Source organism: Neoarius graeffei, chromosome 4, assembly GCF_027579695.1.
Source record: "Neoarius graeffei isolate fNeoGra1 chromosome 4, fNeoGra1.pri, whole genome shotgun sequence".
In the NCBI taxonomy this organism is placed as follows: domain Eukaryota; kingdom Metazoa; phylum Chordata; class Actinopteri; order Siluriformes; family Ariidae; genus Neoarius; species Neoarius graeffei.
This window is the reverse complement of record NC_083572.1, coordinates 23,348,964-23,369,156: the sequence shown is the minus strand read 5'-3', so window position 1 is coordinate 23,369,156 and position 20,193 is coordinate 23,348,964. Positions and strand designations below refer to the sequence as shown.

The 20,193-nt window shown below is 39.2% G+C and overlaps 1 protein-coding gene across 1 annotated transcript in view; it reads left to right on the top strand.

Annotated features, from left to right (window-relative positions):
* The window catches only part of nomo (nodal modulator), a 150,125-nt gene extending 143,085 nt beyond the window's left edge, over positions 1–7,040 (top strand). Inside the window, exons 26-31 of the mRNA XM_060919051.1 lie at positions 1,334–1,417; positions 1,529–1,639; positions 1,720–1,821; positions 1,924–2,043; positions 2,132–2,224; positions 6,393–7,040. Coding sequence (XP_060775034.1) covers positions 1,334–1,417; positions 1,529–1,639; positions 1,720–1,821; positions 1,924–2,043; positions 2,132–2,224; positions 6,393–6,524 — 642 coding nt within the window. The 3' untranslated portion in view covers positions 6,525–7,040. The remainder of the gene's footprint in view (positions 1–1,333; positions 1,418–1,528; positions 1,640–1,719; positions 1,822–1,923; positions 2,044–2,131; positions 2,225–6,392) is intronic.
* The last annotated feature ends 13,153 nt before the right edge of the window (positions 7,041–20,193 follow it).

Sequence of the window (20,193 nt, the reverse complement as noted above, 5' to 3'; positions counted from 1 at the left end):
CTTCACACCAAGCTGCTTACCTACTGCAGATTCAGTCTTTCCAGTCTGGTGCAGGTCTACAATTTTGTTTCTGGTGTCCTTTGACAGCTCTTTGGTCTTGGCCATAGTGGAGTTTGGAGTGTGACTGTTTGAGGTTGTGGACAGGTGTCTTTTATACTGATAACAAGTTCAAACAGGTGCCATTAATACAGGTAACGAGTGGAGGACAGAGGAGCCTCTTAAAGAAGTTGTTTCAGGTCTGTGAGAGCCAGAAATCTTGCTTGTTTGTAGGTGACCAAATACTTATTTTACCGAGGAGTTTACCAATTAATTCATTAAAAATCCTACAATGTGATTTTCTGGATTTTTTTTCTCATTCTGTCTCTCATAGTTGAAGTGTACCTATGATGAAAATTACAGGTCTCTCTCATCTTTTTAAGTGGGAAAACTTGCACAATTGGTGGCTGACTAAATACTTTTTTGCCCCACTGTATGCTCATTTTGAATTTTATGTCCAACACATTTCAGAAAAAGTTGGGACAGGGGCATGTTCACCACTGTGTTGCATCACTTCTACTTTTAATAACACTCTAAACGTTGGCGAACTGAGGAGACCAATTGCTGTAGTTTTGAAAAAGAAATGTCCCATTCTTGCATGATTATACAATTTCAGTTGCTCAGCAGTTCAGGGTCTCCTTTGTTGTATTTTTGTGCTTCATAATGTGCCAAATGTTTTAAATGGGAGACAGGTCTGGACTGTAGGCAGGCCAGTTTAGCACATGGATTTTTTTATTTAAAATTTTTTTTTTTTTTAAACTACGGAGCCATGCAGGTTTAATATGTGCAGAAAGCAGTTTGGCATTGTCTTGCTGAAAGAAGGAAGGTCTTCCCTGAAAAAGATTGTCTGGATGGAAGCATATTGCTCAGTTTCAACATTTAATATGTTGTCTTTGTACTATTTTCAATGAAATGCAGGATTTCCATGATTTGCAAATCGTCATTCTGTTTGTTTACATTTTACAGTATTCCAAATTTATGGAATGGGGGTTGTAGTTTAAAACCACAATTGACCATTTGCTTTTTTTTTAACCTTCACTCAGGAGCAAAAATCAGCCTTTAAACTTGAAAGAAATAATGGTTTGACATTTATCATGATTATCAATATCAATTGATATATGAAATTTTTTATCCTGCTAACATTTTTGCCCATATCACTCATATCATGTGGATTTAAAAAAAAAAAAACTACTATCATGCAAATATACTGTGTATAGGCACAACAGTTGTAATAATTCATTTTATATAATTTGCTAGGATTTTTATTGTTTGTCTTATTTGTCATCCCCCCCCCCAGCCTGGGTGCACTTATGTCATTCAGCTAAGTGGAGAGGGCAATAACCACATAGAGAGAGCACTTCCACAGCACAAAGTCATAAAGGTAGAAAAATGCAACTATCAGTTACTTTTTTTTTTAAACCTTTTTTTTTTTTTTTTACTTTTTACATTTCAAACATTTAAATAAAGGTATTTCAAATTCATAATGTTGTAGGTGGGTAGCAGTGACATAGATGGGGTCAACATCATCGCCTTCAGACAAATTAATCAGTTTGACCTAAGTGGCAGTATTATAACTTTATCTGAGCACCTTCCAACTCTCTTGGTAAGAATATTGCTACTAAGACTACTGAAATACATTTGCTTGTTTTGAAATTGGTAATACACTTTTCTGTTCATTCCCAGGTGAAGCTCTACAAGAGCGACAACCTTGACAGTCCGTTCCAAAGTGTGCCACTGGGCCAATCACTTTTCTTTCACTTCTCCCCCCTTCCACGTGATGGAGAGGTAAATCTGTTTTGTTTTTATTTTGTTTTCTCCCACTGATGACTGCTTATGCTTTATGTTTAACATTATTACATACTAATCAAATTTATTCTCTCACTGCAGAGTTATGTTTTAATGTTGGACACCACTCTTCCTCGCTCCCAATATGATTTTAAACTTCCTCAGGTCTCCTTCATGTCCACTGGCTACCATAAACATGTGATGCTCACATTCAACCCTACTGTATGTACACAATGGTTTATAGATAAGAATCTAGGTTTTTGCAGATTTGTAAGTAATTACAAATGATGTTTCCATTTATTCTACACAGCGAAAGCTTCCAGATCAAGAGGTTGCTCAGGGATCATACATAGCACTGCCTCTAACTTTGTTGCTCTTACTGGTGGTGTATAATCATGAAAGGGTAATTATTAATTTTAATGTTCTTTTAGTAGAGTTTGCATCAAATGACTTTGATTTTTATGAGATTGTGATATATTTGGTATAGCAAAATATACCAAAACTACTTCTGTTATACAAACAAAAAAAATGTATTTTGATGTAATGGATCGATGTATTTAACTGTACAAGCATGCTACACTTGCAGTCCCTTATTAACCACTACAACTGAATCAATTATAAAATAGAAAAACACACTGACTTCATTATTCACATAATATTAAAAGATGCACTTTTAATACAAGAAAGCGAAAGTAATATTAAAACTCCAAAAACTGGCCACATGGAAATTGCAGTCATACTGTAAAGATTAACTGCAGATATCGTTAGACTGAATCACACATTAAATAACAGAGACAGTGGCTAACTTTGCCCTGCTTTAAGATTTGGCAGATGCACCTTTGCATAGTGTTTTATCCCCCACTGGCCGAAAGACCCGAAGAGGCATTATATCATGGCGACGTCCGTCCGTCCCAGGAAGGGTACTCACCTTCTGAAATCAACTCCTCTCGTAGTTTTTGGAGGAATTTCACGAAACTTGACAGGATTCTTTGTCAGTAATACGCACATTGTCACATTTTACCAGTTATGGCATAGGTGCCAGCAGGGGATATTGTGCTCTCAGAGCACTCTTGTTTTAAAGTGCTAGTCTTACGAAAATGACATCACCCCTGGAAATTGTACCTTATAAACCTAGACATGTTAAATAGTTTACTGTCTAAATTGTATTTTAATACTGGGAACATGCTCTTATTTAGCCGGTAAAGTTTAGCTTTTTGAGTCAGCCATAACATGAATGCGTTCCTGGGAAGTTATTGTTAATTCAAAGGAAGTGATATCATGTGCGCAGTGTTTTTTGAAAGTGCGTGGCATTTCTGACTTTGTCTACTTTGCAAAATGTAGCACGTTTTTAACTATTTTTTAAATTCCAAAACAAAATTAAAACCAAAGCATGCCTCCTACAAAGTGTCGTTCAAGTATAGCTAATTTATAAAAGTGGAATTTTGATCCATTATAGCCCAAAGTTGGCAGGACACTTAGGCACTGAATGGGTTTGATTTGTACGGACAAACTTCAAGCCAACAGGATGGTTTGGTGTCTGCTCCAGACATTTTGAAGATAAATTTGAGGCAAATTCACATAGAAGTATTTGAGCGACGTCTGATATGCGGAGCAGTTCCTACGATCTGAAAACAAAAATCAGAAGTGCCATCCCCAAAGAGCTCACCGCACAGTAAGTGTCAAGCTTGTGTCAAGTGTCAAGCTTGCCTGTTGCTTGAATTTATTAGTTGTCCTTGGTCAGATCAATAACATTCTAAGGTAGTTTCTGTGTGGCCAAATATAATACATGGATAGACAACAGACAATTACTGATCTAAAAGCAAACCAAAACATGCTTACTCTGAGTCACTTCTTCATCCTTGTTGTAAAGTTGTGTAGACAGCTTTATAAAAGGAGGCAGTTGCACATATGACGTCACACATGCAGTGCCGCTGACCAATAAATCACTGCAATCTAATGGCAGACAAGCTTTTAGTGACTTTTGGAACAGAATTCAGACAAAAAATTTTGCACCAATTTTTTATTTATCGGTGAACTTTACAACCTATTTGAACATATCACATACAGAAAACCTGGGATTTTATGATGTAATTTTCATAAGATTAGCGCTTTAAGGACTGCAGTAACCCGTTTGCTGAGTGTGATGAGTGGCTTGGTGGTCAGTCAGTTTCATTTACTCAGTGCAGTTATTATAGTTGATTTATGCCAGCAGCTTGTCCCGTATTTGGAGAGGCCAACAAGTGCAGCAATAGCAACCCTATGCACACTTGGGTCCTTTCTGCTCTAGGGTTTTTGCAATGGGCATTTTCCACAAAATCATTTCTCAACCAACTCTGAGCCAAAATATAACACAGGCCCACTCTCATCACTGGGCTAGCAGAGCTAAGCCCCACCCTGTCTTTCAAAGAGAAAAGAATCAGTATAAGGTTTCAGTTTTGGCGTCCATATTGTCATCTTTGCGGATAACATTTTAAAGAGGAATGTTTTTTGTTGTGAAAGAGCGCAACGGTTACCAGTGGTCATAAGAAAAACACAATATAACAAGGTTTAGGATAACTGTACTGAGCCCAGTGCTATAGATTTATGCAACTTATCAGTGCCAGTTATGTCAGGTGATTTACACAGAGTGGCATGCCCTGAGATCAAATCTGATCTCCGTATGGGCTTAATGTATTCTTGCCCATTTCTGTGACATGTCTGGTCTATGTCGTCAGCTGTTGTGGGACAGATTCAGTCACAGGTGTAACGAAAGTGACCATGTGAATTACATACTCCAGGGCTTTTCAAAGTGTGGGGCGCGCCTCCCCTGGGGGGTGCCAGAGTTCTTCGGGGGGGCGCAACGTGAGGAAACATAAACCAGAATAAGTTACTATTGCGGACATTTAGCGAACTTCAGCTAGCCTTTACCAGAGACAAAATGGATTGATTTTTAGTACCTAAAGCTACAGTGAGTGAGGAGACAGAGTCTGGGCCAAGCAAAAAAAACAGACCCTCCAGGATTTCGCAATGATGCGATTTGCAAATTCAACCAATCCCCGCGAATTCAGGGCGGTGTTGCAATTATATCCAATCACCGCAACCTTCCCGCAAATTTGACCAATCGTTGGCGTCGTCTTGAAGTGACGTCGACAAACTACCTTCCGCATTACTTCCGTGTATACGTTCAAGAGAAGCAGCATGTGCGCAGTGTTGCCAGATTGGGTGGTTTTAAGTGCATTTTGGCGGGTTTTGAACATATTTTGGACTGGAAAACGTCAGCAGTATCTGGCAACATTGCATGATGTGCGAGTCAGTGTTTATGTAGGCTTAAATTCTGTTACTGAAAGTGTGTTATGTTTACAGTGAAGGACTGTGTGCACTTTACATTATTTTTTTACTTAATACAAGAAATTAATGGATGCCAACATTTTTGCCAAAATGGTATTTTATTTACCGTTGTTTAGGCAGCTTCAGCATCATACTGTGAGATTCTGTTCAAATTGTTTTTTTTTTCTTCTATGAAGCCTGAGCCATTTATTTTATTAGTTTATAATTATTGTTTAATTTGGTCTTCAGGAGACACTGCCTGCACACAGTACTAGTATTAATAGGTTTTTTTTTCTTACATGAAAGCTGAGGCATTTATATTTTAAGGTAACTTCATGTTGTGCTGTGAGGTTCTCTGCACTTTAACTTTTGAACCAACAGGTGCATTTGGATAAGTAAAGCCTATTTTTCTGCATTTTTGTAGTCCTGGTAATCTTTTATATTGGTAAAGTTGTTTATAGGACCATTTCTCAGTGTCTTTGTTTTTTTTTAATCAATAGTTTTTCGGTAATAACTTAATATTTAACATATCACTCAATTTTAATCACAAAAAGAGAAAATCGCAACAATTTCTCGCAACTTTCACTTCCTCCCGCAATGTAATCGCAACAAAAACCTAAAAAAACACCGCAACTTTCATCGCAATTTTTTGGAAAACCCCCCCGCAACATCAGACATTTTAGCCCGCAACAATCACAAAAAAAGGCCTGCGGAATCCTGGGGGGACTGAAAAAAGAAGGAAGTATGACCACAATTATTTAAAGTTTGGATTTTCATGGACTGGATCTGAAGATGCTCCACTGCCACAGTGTGTTGTCTGCCAAGAGGTGCTGCCTAACGATGCTATGAGATGTTTAAAATGTGTAAAACAAGATGTTTTAAAAAGAAAAGCACAGATGTTTAAAATGTGTAAAAAAAATGTTTTAAAAAGCACAGATGTTTAAAATGTGTAAAAGAAAAAAATAATGTGTACAACAACTTTTTTTTTTACATACGAATGGAACATTAAGTATAGCAACAACAAAAATTGTGTGGGGGGGGGCGCTGTTGTTTATTTGCTCTCTGAGGGGGGGCTGACTCTCCCACACTTTGAAAACCCCTGACATACTCAATCATCCCCCCCCCCCCCCCCCAAAAAAATGCACTGGAGAAATTAAAACTATATAGACCAAGTACACACTGTCTAATCAGAATATAAATTATGAATTTAACAAGGATAAATGTCTTCAGAATCATGGAGTAATCGTATGTACTCTGTTTGGCAGGTGATCCCGCTCTTCCTTCAGCTGCTCAGCCGCATTCAGGGTGTCCGCAGCCTGGCACAGACTAACAATGATGGACAGGTCATGGAGGACACCAAGCGTCCATCCAAACGACCCAAGACACGACGTACATGAGACAGCAGGGCCATGCCCACCACTCATCATTTCAGTTTTGATATCTCTGAATTATTAAAAAAAAAAAAAAAAAGACACTGAAGGCCAATGGGATTCAGACTGTTTACATTCATCTTGTAATGCTTTTCTTTGCAAGAACTGTCTCCATAGTGTCCTTCTCAGTAGATTGATGTACATGTATTTGCTGTGCATTGATAACTGTCTGGTCCCTGGTACGGTATGTGTGACTGTGATTCAGAAATCCTTTTTGAATATGGGTCTTGTGTGAATGGTGGATGTGAAGTGATACCAGTGTGTTTATATATTGTAGATACTAAGGCAGGACACTGACCCAAGCAATTGATGATTATGGTTTATAAATGGAATATTTATTAACAATTGATTAGAATCAGTTTTCCCAAATGATGTTCAAGAATTTTTTTTTTAAACGTTTTGATCATGGGTCTTAAATTTCGAGTGTTGATCACCTTTTTCCGCAACAAATGACATGCATTAAATGGTGGATTTTTGAGTGTTCATCTGATTTTAATTTTTTTTTTTAAACATGGAAATGAACATGCACCTTTAGGTGTGAAGCAAAATTTGTGAACAGCAAATACTTAACATGCTTTATCTTAACCATTCTGTAATTTGTTTAAAGTATTCAATAAGGCTTTAGATCCTAGCCCATAGCCAACCCAGTCAATAACTTTTGGAGTTGGGGGTATTTGGAAAAGAGTAGTAGGCAGTCCAGAGATCCTCCCCTGGACAATTCTTAAAACATAGATGTAAACTGGTGCATTCTGAATGAATGTTTTGCATCTCAGAGTAAAGAGAATGTTGTTCTGGATCTCATGATTTAGAGGTATAATATGTGAAAAATATAAAATTAATGAAATTTGAAGCCCCTCTGATGATTTCATGCCAATTTGACCCGTTTTCCAAGTTTTATAGGATCGACTTGTAATATGTGTGGAATTGCTTGCTACCCATATGATATCCCGTAGGGGAGAGCAGGGAGACTTGGGACAAGTTTTCAGCTTTTGTAGATTGTGTGAAATTCGCTTCAGGTAGCATTACATTCATATTGCATTAGAGAATACAGTGGTGCTTGAAAGTTTGTGAACCCTTTAGAATTTTCTATATTTCTTTTTTTAACTTAGCTTTTATTTCAGTTTCATTCAAAATCATATATACAGAGTCATATTCATCATAACTGCTGTTTTTCAAGTTTTTCAATACACATGGTAAACAACTATGATACAACAAGTGAGACTGAGACTATAATGACAGAAAAATATAAAACAAAATAGAATAAAACAAAAGATAAATAGAATTTAAAAAAAAAATCAGACTAATAATACAGATTGGATTCATATTGTATGGGTTCCACACCAACAGTATACCCATGGCAGGGCTCCACCTTCTAGTGAATATATCTTTTTGAAGTCTCAGGGAATGTTATTTGTTCCATTTGATATACACCGAGTGCAGAATTATTAGGCAAGTTGTATTTTTGAGGATTAGTTTTATTATTGAACAACAACTATGTTCTCAATCAACCAAAAAGACTCATAAATATCAAAGCTGAATATGTATGGAAGTTAGAGTGGGGCGTTTTTAGTTTTGGCCATTTTAGGAGAATATGTATGTGTTCAAGTAACTTTCACTGTGCAGAATTATTAGGCAACTTAAAAACTAAATATGTAGCCATTTCACTTATTTATTTTCACCAGGTACACTGATATGACAACTCCAGATTTGCACATAAACATATCTGACATTCAAACACAAAACAAAAACAAATCAGTCACCAATATAGCCACCCTTCTTCATGAGGACACTCAAAAGCCTTCCATCCACAGATTCTGTCAATTTCTTTATCTGTTCACGACTAACATTGTGTGCAGCAGCAACCACGGCCTCCCAGACGCTGTTCAGAGAGGTGTACTGTTTTCCCTCTTTGTAGACCTCACGTTTTATAATGGACCACAGGTTCTCTATGGGGTTTAGGTCAGGTGAACAAGGGGGCCATGTCATTATTTTTTCACCTTTCAGACCTTTACTGGCTAGCCACGCAGTGGAGTATTTGGACGCATGAGATGGAGCATTATCCTGCATGAAAATCATGTTCTTCTTGAAAGATGCTGACTTTTTCCTATACCACTGCTTGAAGAAGGTTTCTTCCAGGAACTGGCAGTAGGTCTGGGAGTTGAGTTTGAGTCCATCCTCAACTCGAAAAGGTCCAACAAGCTCGTCTTTGATGATACCAGCCCATAGCAGTACTCCTCCTCCACCTTGCTGGCGTCTGAGTCGGAGTGGAGCTCTGTGCCCATTACTGATCCAGCCACAGGCCCATCCATCTGGCCCATCAAGACTCACTATCATCTCATCAGACCACAGCACCTGAGAAAAATCAGTCTTAAGATATTTCTTGGCCCAGTCTTGATGTTTTATCTTGTGTGCCTTACTCAGTGGTGGTCGTTTTTCAGCCTTCCTTACCTTGGCCATGTCCCTCAGTATTGCACACCTTGTACTCTTTGACACTCCAGGAATGTTGCAACTCTGGAATATGGCAGAACTGGATGCTAATGGCTGCTTGTTAGCTTCACGCTTGATTTTCTGCAGATCATGTGCAGTTATTTTACGCCTTTTTTTTTTCCACACGCTTCTTTCGACCCTGTTGACTATTTGCAATGAAATGCTTGATTGTTCGGTGATCACGTTTCAACATCTTCGCAATTTCAAGAGTGCTGCATCCATCTGCAAGACATCTCACAATTTTATACTTTTCAAAGTCTGTCAGATCTCTCTTCTGACCCATTTTGCCAGAGGAAAAGAGGTTGCCTAATAATTATGCACACCTGATATAGGGTGTTGATGTCATTAGACCACACCCCCTCTCATTACACAGATGCACAGCACCTGATATACTTAATTGGTAGTAGGCTTTCAAGCCTAAACAGCTTGGAGTGGGACAACATGCATTAAAAGAATGTTGTGGTCAAAATACTCACTTGCCTAATAATTCTACACTCAGTGTATTTATTTTTTCCATCCACATATTGTATGTTGGAGGGTCAGGCTTCAACCACCTTATTGTAATGCATTTAATTGCTGTTGCTAGCAGTATCTGTAAAATATATTTTTTGGCTCTTCCTTCAATGCCTCTTGGTAATAGACCTAGTAGAGCCACCACTGGGTCCATTGTAATATTTCCACCAAATACTTTGAGTGTTTCAAACACTTCCTCCCAGAACGTTTCCAGTTTCAGGCATAACCAAAGTATGTGGATCTGATTGCCAATGCGTGGGCCACAGTTTCTCCAGCATTTATTTGAGCGTGTAGTGCTAAATTTAGCCATAATTTCAGGTGTCCGAAAGAACCTCATGATTACCTTCCATTTAAATTCCCTCCATACATTCGAATTAGTTACTAAATGTACTTCAGTACATATTTCTTCCCACATATCATGTGATGGAGTTAATTTCAATTTCCCATCTCTCTTTAATCTGTGCAGTATTATTCAAATTCATGCCCAAGAATATTTGGTAGCAATAGCTTATTAATTTCTTATCCCACTTTCTTGTTTGTACTTTCATCAATAATTCTTCAATTAGCGTTGGTTTAGCAACTTTGACCCAGTCTTTGTGTTTTAATAAGAAATCCCTTAACTGTAAGTCCCTGAAGTCTGTTTCTTCACGTGCAGCAGTAAAAGACCTCGGAGTGATTATTGACCCCAGTCTTTCATTCGAAACTCACATTGATAACATCACCCGGATAGCTTTCTTTCATCTCAGAAATATTGCAAAGATAAGAAATTTAATGTCATTGCATGATGCAGAAAAACTAGTCCATGCTTTCGTTACCTCCAGGTTGGATTATTGTAATGCCTTACTGTCTGGATGCTCCAATAAGTGCATAAACAAGCTCCAGTTAGTTCAAAATGCAGCAGCAAGAGTCCTTACTAGAACTAGAAAATATGACCACATCATGCCTGTCTTATCCACACTGCATTGGCTCCCAATCAAATTTCGTATTGATTATAAAATACTACTATTGACCTTTAAAGCACTAAATGGTCTCGCACCACAGTACCTGAGTGAACTTCTGCTCCTCTATGACCCGCCACGCCTACTTAGATCAAAAGGTGCAGGCTATCTGCTGGTACCTTGTATAGTGAAGGCTGCATCAGGGGGCAGAGCCTTTTCTTACAAAGCCCCACAGTTATGGAACAGCCTTCCAAGTAGTGTTCGGGAATCAGACACAGTCTCAGCATTTAAGTCTAGGCTGAAAACATATCTGTTTAGTCAAGCCTTTTGTTAATGGTGTTTATGAGGTAAAGGAGTAGATCTGGAGGGTCCTCAGACATAGAGTGTTTTGGTAAACTGGGATGTATGGATGCTGTCAGTCCCTACTCGCTTGCTCACTCGAGTTTGTTGATGGTGTAGTGGCTGGCTGCTTTATGTCCCGGGGCTCCCTCATGCCTGTGTTACCTTCTGGCTCTCTCCTTTTAGTTATGCTGTCATAGTTAGTTGCCGGAGTCCCTGCTTGTACTCGGTGCAATATGTATACTGCTCCTACTTATTCAGGTGACATTGGGCATACCTAACAACCTGTGTTTTCTTTCCCTCCCCCCCCACCCCAAATCTGTCCCTCTGAGTTACATGGAGTCAACAGGAAATCTTTTGGTGGAGAGGGTGGAGACCTCGACTGGCTATCGTAGCCTGCAGGGAATCGGCCGTCAGACATTCTGTCGCATGTCCCAGATCTGGTGAAATGTAACTGAATTGTCTTGGCCAGCCCTAAGGGTCCCATCTGCATCTCATCATTGCTGAGGAGTGTGCTCCCATCACCCAATCAAGCATCCAGCCAGAGCAGGTCATGATATTTTTTACCATATTAACATGCCATTGTTGTGTGTTATGCCTGATGTAAAGACTCTCGTCTCTGCGAGCCTACCACACAGATTTAATACTTGTCATTTTTAGGGCATACCTAACAACGTGTTTTCATTCTCTCTCTCTCCCCCCCCCCCCCCCCCCCAATCTGTCCCTCTGAGTTACATGTTGATCCTGGGATTGAGATGCTGGCCTCTTCTGCCCCTCGGACCTGCTTGATCCATCCTGGTGCCCTGTGTCTGGTCGGAGTTTTATCGCACCGCTCCTGTGAAGGACGGCCCCATGAGGACAGTTGAGGGTTATACCTGTTAAAACTGTTAATATTATAGTCAGGCTGTCTGTTGTTGCCCAAATGAGGATGGGTTCCCTTTTGAGTCTGGTTCCTCTCGAGGTTTCTTCCTCATGTCGTCTGAGGGAGTTTTTCCTTGCCACCCTCGCCACAGGCTTGCTCATTGGGGATAGATTAGGGATAAAATTGGCTCATGTTTTAAGTCGTTCAAATTCTGTAAAGCTGCTTTGCGACAATGTTTATTGTTAAAAGCGCTATACAAATAAACTTGATTTGATTTGATTTGAAGAAATCTGTGCTTGGTAGTTTAAATTCCTCCAATAGCTGTGGAGTTGATATAAGATATAAGTCGAAGTCTATACTTCGACCATTTTCTGAAACCTGTATCTAAATTAGAGGGCACAAAATCATTTATATATCCAATATTTTTAAGTGCTGAAATTGTTTGACAAGCCAAATGTAGATTTTATTGTCCCCCATATTTTTAATGTGATTTTGGTCCATTCTCCCATGTTTATTTTGCTTGAATGGACATCTAGGAATGGCAAGGCCTGTAAAGGTCTTTCACATAAACTCTTTTCAATATCGAGCCAGCGTGTATATGATGGGTCCTGAATCCATATTATTAACGGTTTTAGTTGCGCAGCCCAAAAGTAATATCTTAAATTAGGTAGTTTGAGCCCTCCCTTTCCTTTAGATAACTGTAACATTTTTAGTCTGATTCTTGGTTGCCTTCTCTGTCAAATAAATATTGAGATTAGTTTGTCCAATTTGTCAAATGTAGTTTTGGGGATGTCAATAGGTAACATTTGAAACATATAGTAATTTAGGCAGCACATTCATATGAACACACTCAATGCGGCCCAGTAGAGAGAGGGGCAATATTGACCACCGGTCCAAGTCCTTACTATTAGTAAGGACTTGGACCGGTGGTCAATATTGATTTGATTGAAAGTTTTGGATTAAACTTTTGTAATTCAAATCGTACAGTTTTTCTAATGAAGGTGGTATATGAATGCCCAGATATTTAATGCCATTTACTGGCCATTTAAACCCACTCTGCAATTTAGTTGTATCTGTGATGTTGCCACCTATATCCATGGCCATTGTTTTATCCACATTTAACTTGTAGCCCAAGAAGTATCCATACTTGGAAATGATGTCCTTTAAGTATGGTATTGTTGTTATAGGTTTTGTAAGATACAGCAGTATGTCATCTGCATACATTGAAATTTCTGCTGTTCTCCATTTATCGTAACCCCCTTTATATTATCGTCATCCCTAATCAGCTGTGCTAGTGGTTCGATACTGATCTCAAATAACAAAGGAGATAGTGAGCAACCTTGTCTACACCCACGTTCTAGGGTGAAACGTCTGAGAGAAACCTGTTCACCTTAACTGCGGATTGTGGATCCGAATATAAGGTTTGTATCCATTTGATGAAGTTTGGGCCAAATTGGAATCGTTTCAGAATTTGAAATACGTATTGCCAGGATACTCAATCGAATGCTTTCATGGCATCTAAGGATAGTATCACTGACTCCTCTTTAACTTTTGGGTGTGTCATTACATTTAACAACCTTCTGATGCTGTCCCCATAGTGTCTTCCCTTTATGAACCCTGTCTGATCGGGATGGATAATTTCTGTAATAATTTTGACACGTCTCGCCAGAATAGCTGTTAAAATTCGTAAATCTGTATTCAATAACTATGGAATCAATTTTGTGCCAAAATGTTCATACAATACTTTTGAAATATCAAACAAAAACGACAAATCAAAATACAAAAAAAGAAAAAAAAAAGTCTTTTTTTTTTTAGACTGGCAAACAAATTATTCGTGTAATCGTGCAAAATATCAGTCTATTACTCTTCAGAATAAATTACGTCAAACAAAACTGAGAAAGACGCGGAACAAAAATAAAAGGTTTTTTATTTTTGTTCCGCGTCTTTCTCAGTTTTGTTTGACGTAATTTATTTTGGTTGCGATTCCAGCTTTCTCGTTTGCGCTCCCTGACATTTGCTTGCAGTTTTGGCACAAACTTCACATGTGGGTGGGCTGTCCAGGAATGCATTCCCATTGGGTAACTTGTGTTTGACTGACAGCTACGCTCAGCCATTCCCCGGAGGCTGTTGCGGCCATTTCCTACTCGGATTTTAGCGGACTGTATGACGAGTGACCGATCCATTGACGGTAAACAAGGATCGAGTGGACTTCAGTGGCGACTATGATACTGAATTAATTCAACAAAGTGTAAATTCAGTATCATAGTCGCCACTGAAGTCCACTCGATCCTTGTTTACCGTCAATGGATCGGTCACTCGTCAAACAGTCCGCTAAAATCCGAGTAGGAAATGGCCGCAACAGCCTCCGGGGAATGGCTGAGCGTAGCTGTCAGTCAAACACAAGTTACCCAATGGGAATGCATTCCTGGACAGCCCACCCACACGTGAAGTTTGTGCCAAAACTGCAAGCAAAAAGTCAGGGAGCGCAAACGAGAAAGCTGGAATCGCAACCAAAATAAATTACGTCAAACAAAACTGAGAAAGACGCGGAACAAAAATAAAAGGTTTCTGAAGAGTAATAGACTGATATTTTGCACGATTACACGAATAATTTGTTTGCCAGTCTAAAAAAATGACTTTTTTTCTTTTTTTGCATTTTGATTTGTCGTTTTTGTTTGATATTTCAAAAGTATTGTATGAACATTTTGGCACAAAATTGATTCCATAAATAACAAGATCGGCCTGTATGATTGGCATTTGGTGGGATCTTTGCCATCTTTATGTATTACCACTATAGTAGCCACCCTCCAAGAGGAGGCCATAGCTCCAGATTGTAATGCATGATGGCAAGCGTGTAGTCATAAGGGTGATATAACCTAAAAGCTTCATAAAATTCATTAATACAGGTAGTCGTCGATTTACGACTGCGTTTGGTTACAACTGACTGGTCGTAAACCGATCTGGTCTTAAGTCGGCCTATGTTAAATGAACGTAAGTATATTGTGATGTGTAATGATATTGTAATCATCTTAAAGTCTTATTTTATCAACATTTTCTTATTTCATTACCTTGGCTCATTATTTGGTTTAAGTCAAACACTGCATACTACACTGCGTACAGTACAATTTGTTTAATATGTGCAAAACAAAAAATACAAAATACAGGTGTGAAAAATAGAAAACATTTTAGTTTATAATATAACAAAATACAAATGTAAAACATAGCAAAATACAAAATTTAGTGACCGCTGGCATCACTGGTACTTGGCTGTGGGTCGTCTACGTCATCATCAGCTGTTGCAGCGCTCGGGCTGGCGGGAGCATTTGCTCGTTTCATAAACCAGGAGCTGGGGCAGAAACTGTATGACGGAGTGCGCGAGGGAGCACGAGAGAGACTGCACATGTGCCTTGAGCTGGGGCGGAAACTGTTGTACGCGGCGAGAGGCGCTGCCGGGAGCTGGAGCGGAAACTGTTGTACGCGGCGAGAGGCGCTGCCGGGAGCTGGGGCAGAAACTGTCGTTCGCTCAGCTAGCTCAGCTGAGAAACACTTGCCAGTCATAACCAGACGGTCGTAAAGTCGATAGGTCGTAAGTCGACGACTACCTGTATACCCGTCCGGGCCGGGGCTTTTATTGTTTTTCAGTGTGGAGATTATCTGACGTATTTCCAGGTCCGTGATTGGTTCATCCAATTCTCTTGCCATAGGTTCAGGTAGCTCTTTTAATTTGATGTCTTTTAAAAATTGTGCCAATTCCTCATCATTTGTGCAAGTATTATTTTTGTACAGGGTTTTATAAAATTCTGCAAAGGACTATGATATTTCATCTGGTTTTGTGAGAGTTGAATTATTATCCTTTAATTTCTGTACTATATTAGATGATTGTTGTTTTTTAAGTCTTAATGCTAGTAACCTGCTCGCCCATTACCATTTTCGTAGTATTTTTGGTTAATAAACCTTAAATTGCCCTCTATTTTTTCATTAATTAAGCTGTTTAGGTCCCTGCATGCCTCTTTAAGATTATTCAATAAGCTTGAGGTTGGGTTTCTTTTGTGTTGCTGCTCAAGCTGCCTTATTTTGTCTTCTAGCTCTCGCTGTTTTTCTTCCCTTTTTCTGGCGCTTGCAAAGGAAATGATTCGGCCTCTAATATGCCTTTGCACAGTCCCTTAGAGTAAGGGGTGATATTTCAGGCGAGGTATTAGTATCAAGATAATTTTTTAGTTCAGTTTTTATAAATGCAATGAATTGTTTAGTTGATGGCCTGTTACCAATGTTCCATGACGATACAAGAGGAGCGTGATCGGATAATGTAATTGGGAGGATCTTTATGTCAACTACTCTATAAGATTCTGCCTCAGGAGTGAAAAAGAGGTCTATTCTGGAGTATGAGGAATGCCTATGCGAAAAAAAGGTAAAGTATCTGCCTTTAGGGTGTCTGCTTCTCCAAATGTCCACCAGACCAGATTCTGTTGATAAATGCCTAAGCATATTGCTCATCTTAAAGTAGAAGTGTTAGATACAGGTTGTCTATCCAAATGTTGGGACATGGCTCAGTTAAAATCTCCTCCTAACAGTAAAATATCAGAGCTATGCTGTAATATTATGGAGAAGATTGTACGAATAAAGCTAGGCTCATCCTCGTTTGGAGCATATACAGTGGCGCTTGAAAGTTTGTGAACCCTTTAGAATTTTCTATATTTCTGCATAAATATGACCTAAAACCTCATCAGATTTTCACACAAGTCCTAAAAGTAGATAAAGAGAACCCAGTTAAACAAATGAGACAAAAATATTATACTTGGTCATTTATTTATTGAGGAAAATTATCCAATATTACATATCTGTGAGTGGCAAAAGTATGTGAACCTCTAGGATTAGCAGTTAATTTGAAGGTGAAATTAGAGTCCGGTGTTGTCAATCAATGTGATGACAATCAGGTGTGAGTGGGCACCCTGTTTTATTTAAAGAACAGGGATCTATCAAAGTCTGATCTTCACAACACGTTTGTGGAAGTGTGTCATGGCACGAACAAAGGAGATTTCTGAGGACCTCAGAAAAAGTGTTGTTGATGCTCATCAGGCTGGAAAAGGTTACAAAACCATCTCTAAAGAGTTTGGACTCCACCAATCCACAGTCAGACAGATTGTGTACAAATGGAGGAAATTCAAGACCATTGTTACCCTCCCCAGGAGTGGTCGACCAACAAAGATCACTCCAAGAGCAAGGCGTGTGATAGTCGGCAAGGTCACAAAGGACCCCAGGGTAACTTCTAAGCAACTGAAGGCCTTTCTCACATTGGCTAATGTTAATGTTCATGAGTCCACCATCAGGAGAACACTGAACAACAAATGGTGTGCATGGCAGGGTTGCAAGGAGAAAGCCACTGCTCTCCAAAAAGAACATTGCTGCTCATCTGCAGTTTGCTAAAGATCACGTGGACAAGCCAGAAGGTTATTGGAAAGTGTTTTGTGGATGGATGAGACCAAAATAGAACTTTTTGGTTTAAATGAGAAATGTTATGTTTGGAGAAATGAAAACACTGCATTCTAGCACAAGAACCTTATCCCATCTGTGAAACATGGTGGTGGTAGTATCATGGTTTGGGCCTGTTTTGCTGCATCTGGGCCAGGACGGCTTGCCATCGTTGATGGAACAATGAATTCTGAATTATACCAGCGAATTCTAAAGGAAAATGTTAGGACATCTGTCCATGAACTGAATCTCAAGAGAAGGTGGTTCATGCAGCAAGACAACGACCCTAAGCACACAAGTCGTTCTACCAAAGAATGGTTAAAGAAGAATAAAGTTAATGTTTTGGAATGGCCAAGTCAAAGTCCTGACCTTAATCCAATCGAAGTGTTGTGGAAGGACCTGAAGCGAGCAGTTCATGTGAGGAAACCCACCAGCATCCCAGAGTTGAAGCTGTTCTGTACAGAGAAATGGGCTAAAACTCCTCCAAGCCGGTGTGCAGGACTGATCAACAGTTACCGCAAACGTTTAGTTGCAGTTATTGCTGCACAAGGGGGTCACACCAGATACTGAAAGCAAAGGTTCACATACTTTTGCCACTCACAGATATGCAATATTGGATCATTTTCCTCAATAAATAAATGACCAAGTATAATATTTTTGTCTCATTTGTTTAACTGGGTTCTCTTTATCTACTTTTAGGACTTGTGTGAAAATCTGATGATGTTTTAGGTCATATTTATGCAGAAATATAGAAGATTCTAAAGGGTTCGCAAACTTTCAAGCACCACTGTATATATTCATAAGGCAAACTTCTACTCCATCAATCAATCCATTCACCATTATAAATCTCCCTGCAGAGTCTTTATGAATTTTGGTTGATGTGAAATTGACCTGTCTATGTATCAGAATAGATACACCTCTTTTCCTACCAGATGAGTGTGATGAGTAAAATACCTTATCTGCCCAGGACTTCTTCAGTTTCTCATGTTCCATATCTGAGAGGTGAGTTTCTTGCAAGAATGAAATCTGGCAGCTATTTCTTTTTAACTGATTAATAATTTTCTTTCTCTTGATTGGGCTATGGAGACCTTTAACATTATAACTTATCACCTTAAGAGATCCCATAACTCAAAGCAGGGTCAGATGTGATGGAAAAGAGAGAGTAAAATAATATGAACTAAATAAGTAAGTAAGTTAAAAAAAAAGTTGGGGAAAATAAAATCAAACAAATAATAAAGTGGGTATACAGTACATATAAAGACTGGATGCTACATGTAAAATACCTGAGAATTACGAGGAAAACAGCAGCATATGCTTTGTAACATTTCAACTTTAACAAAGGATTCTTATCTTGAAAGAGTATGGGGATGAAAAATTTCACTATTGCTCTTATTATTACGAGATCCCCGAGGAACAAAGGGATCGTCACAAACAGAATTGAACATAGAACTACAATAGCCAAGAACTCGGCTGACATAAGTGTCCAATTGGTCCTGTGGGGCACAGTTTCAGGCTGCATCTCGAACATGCAGCTGTGAAAACAGTCCTGAAAGAACAGAGTTTGCTTTGGTTTGGGCTGAAGCCAACCAATATTCCTGAGTCTAGATATGCACCTCGAGCTGCCCCAGAACCTCAGATCAAAAAAAAAATAAAAAAAAAAATAAATATATATATATATATATATATATATATATATATATATATATATATATAGGGCGGCATGGTGGTGTAGTGGTTAGCGCTGTCGCCTCACAGCAAGAAGGTCTGGGTTCGAGCCCCGTGGCCGGCAAGGGCCTTTCTGTGTGGAGTTTGCATGTTCTCCCCGTGTCCGCGTGGGTTTCCTCCGGGTGCTCCGGTTTCCCCCACAGTCCAAAGACATGCAGGTTAGGTTAACTGGTGACTCTAAATTGACCGTAGGTGTGAATGTGAGTGTGAATGGTTGTCTGTGTCTATGTGTCAGCCCTGTGATGACCTGGCGACTTGTCCAGGGTGTACCCCGCCTTTCGCCCGTAGTCAGCTGGGATAGGCTCCAGCTTGCCTGCGACCCTGTAGAAGGATAAAGCGGCTAGAGATAATGAGATGAGATGAGATGAGATATATATATATATATATATATATAGCTGGGAGGTCTGTATCATGAAATACTGTGACCGAGGTCTTGAAAGTACTGACCTCGGCCCTCTGGGCCGAGGTCAGTATTCAAGGCCGAGGTCATGGTATTTCACCATACGGACCGACCTTAAGCTGGTAAATAATATATTAATTTTTTTCTTTACCAAATTCTAACAGAAAACTAGAGCGCCCGAAAGGGAAAACCGAGCCGAGGCGCCATTTTGAATCTTCATTCATAGCTATAATGCAAATGGCTTCCTCCTCGGTATACAAGTGCACTTCCATGGCAGGAAAAAAACTACATTTTGCCGCCTATGTAGTCCCCAATTTATACAAAATTGAGTCATTCAGGATTCAGCCATGTTTTTGCTCGGCGTTAGCAACAGTTACAGGTTTTTAGCTTTCTCCTGAAATGTTTTCTTTTATTTCTTCTTCTTCAGGGTAGTAAAACTCGCTTTCTCTGTGAACACTGTCATTATCACTATCCATGATGTAAAATTAATGCTATTCTCCTGAGAAATGCTGGCAAAAATGTATAAGATTTTTGATAACCTTATAAATAAATCTTGTAAAAAAAAAAAGATAAATATTGACAAGAAATGCTACTATGTTTGTTGTTGTTGTGAACGAGCGAGTCGCCAGAGGTCCATAACCGGGGTCCGTAACGATATGGACCCGCTCGCCAGCCAATCAGAGCGCAGGATTTGATGGAAACCGGACCGCGAAAAAAATAAATAAAATAAAGACACCTTAAACTCAATAACTTATGTTTCAAATGTAACTGTATGTTGTAGTAACCTACTTTTGCCAAAACGGCGGGCAATCGTGAACTTTTAAGTAGGCTGTGTCAATAATCTCGGGCTCTCACTTATTCATTACACCATATGCAAAGGACATACCCCCATTTTAATCAGCT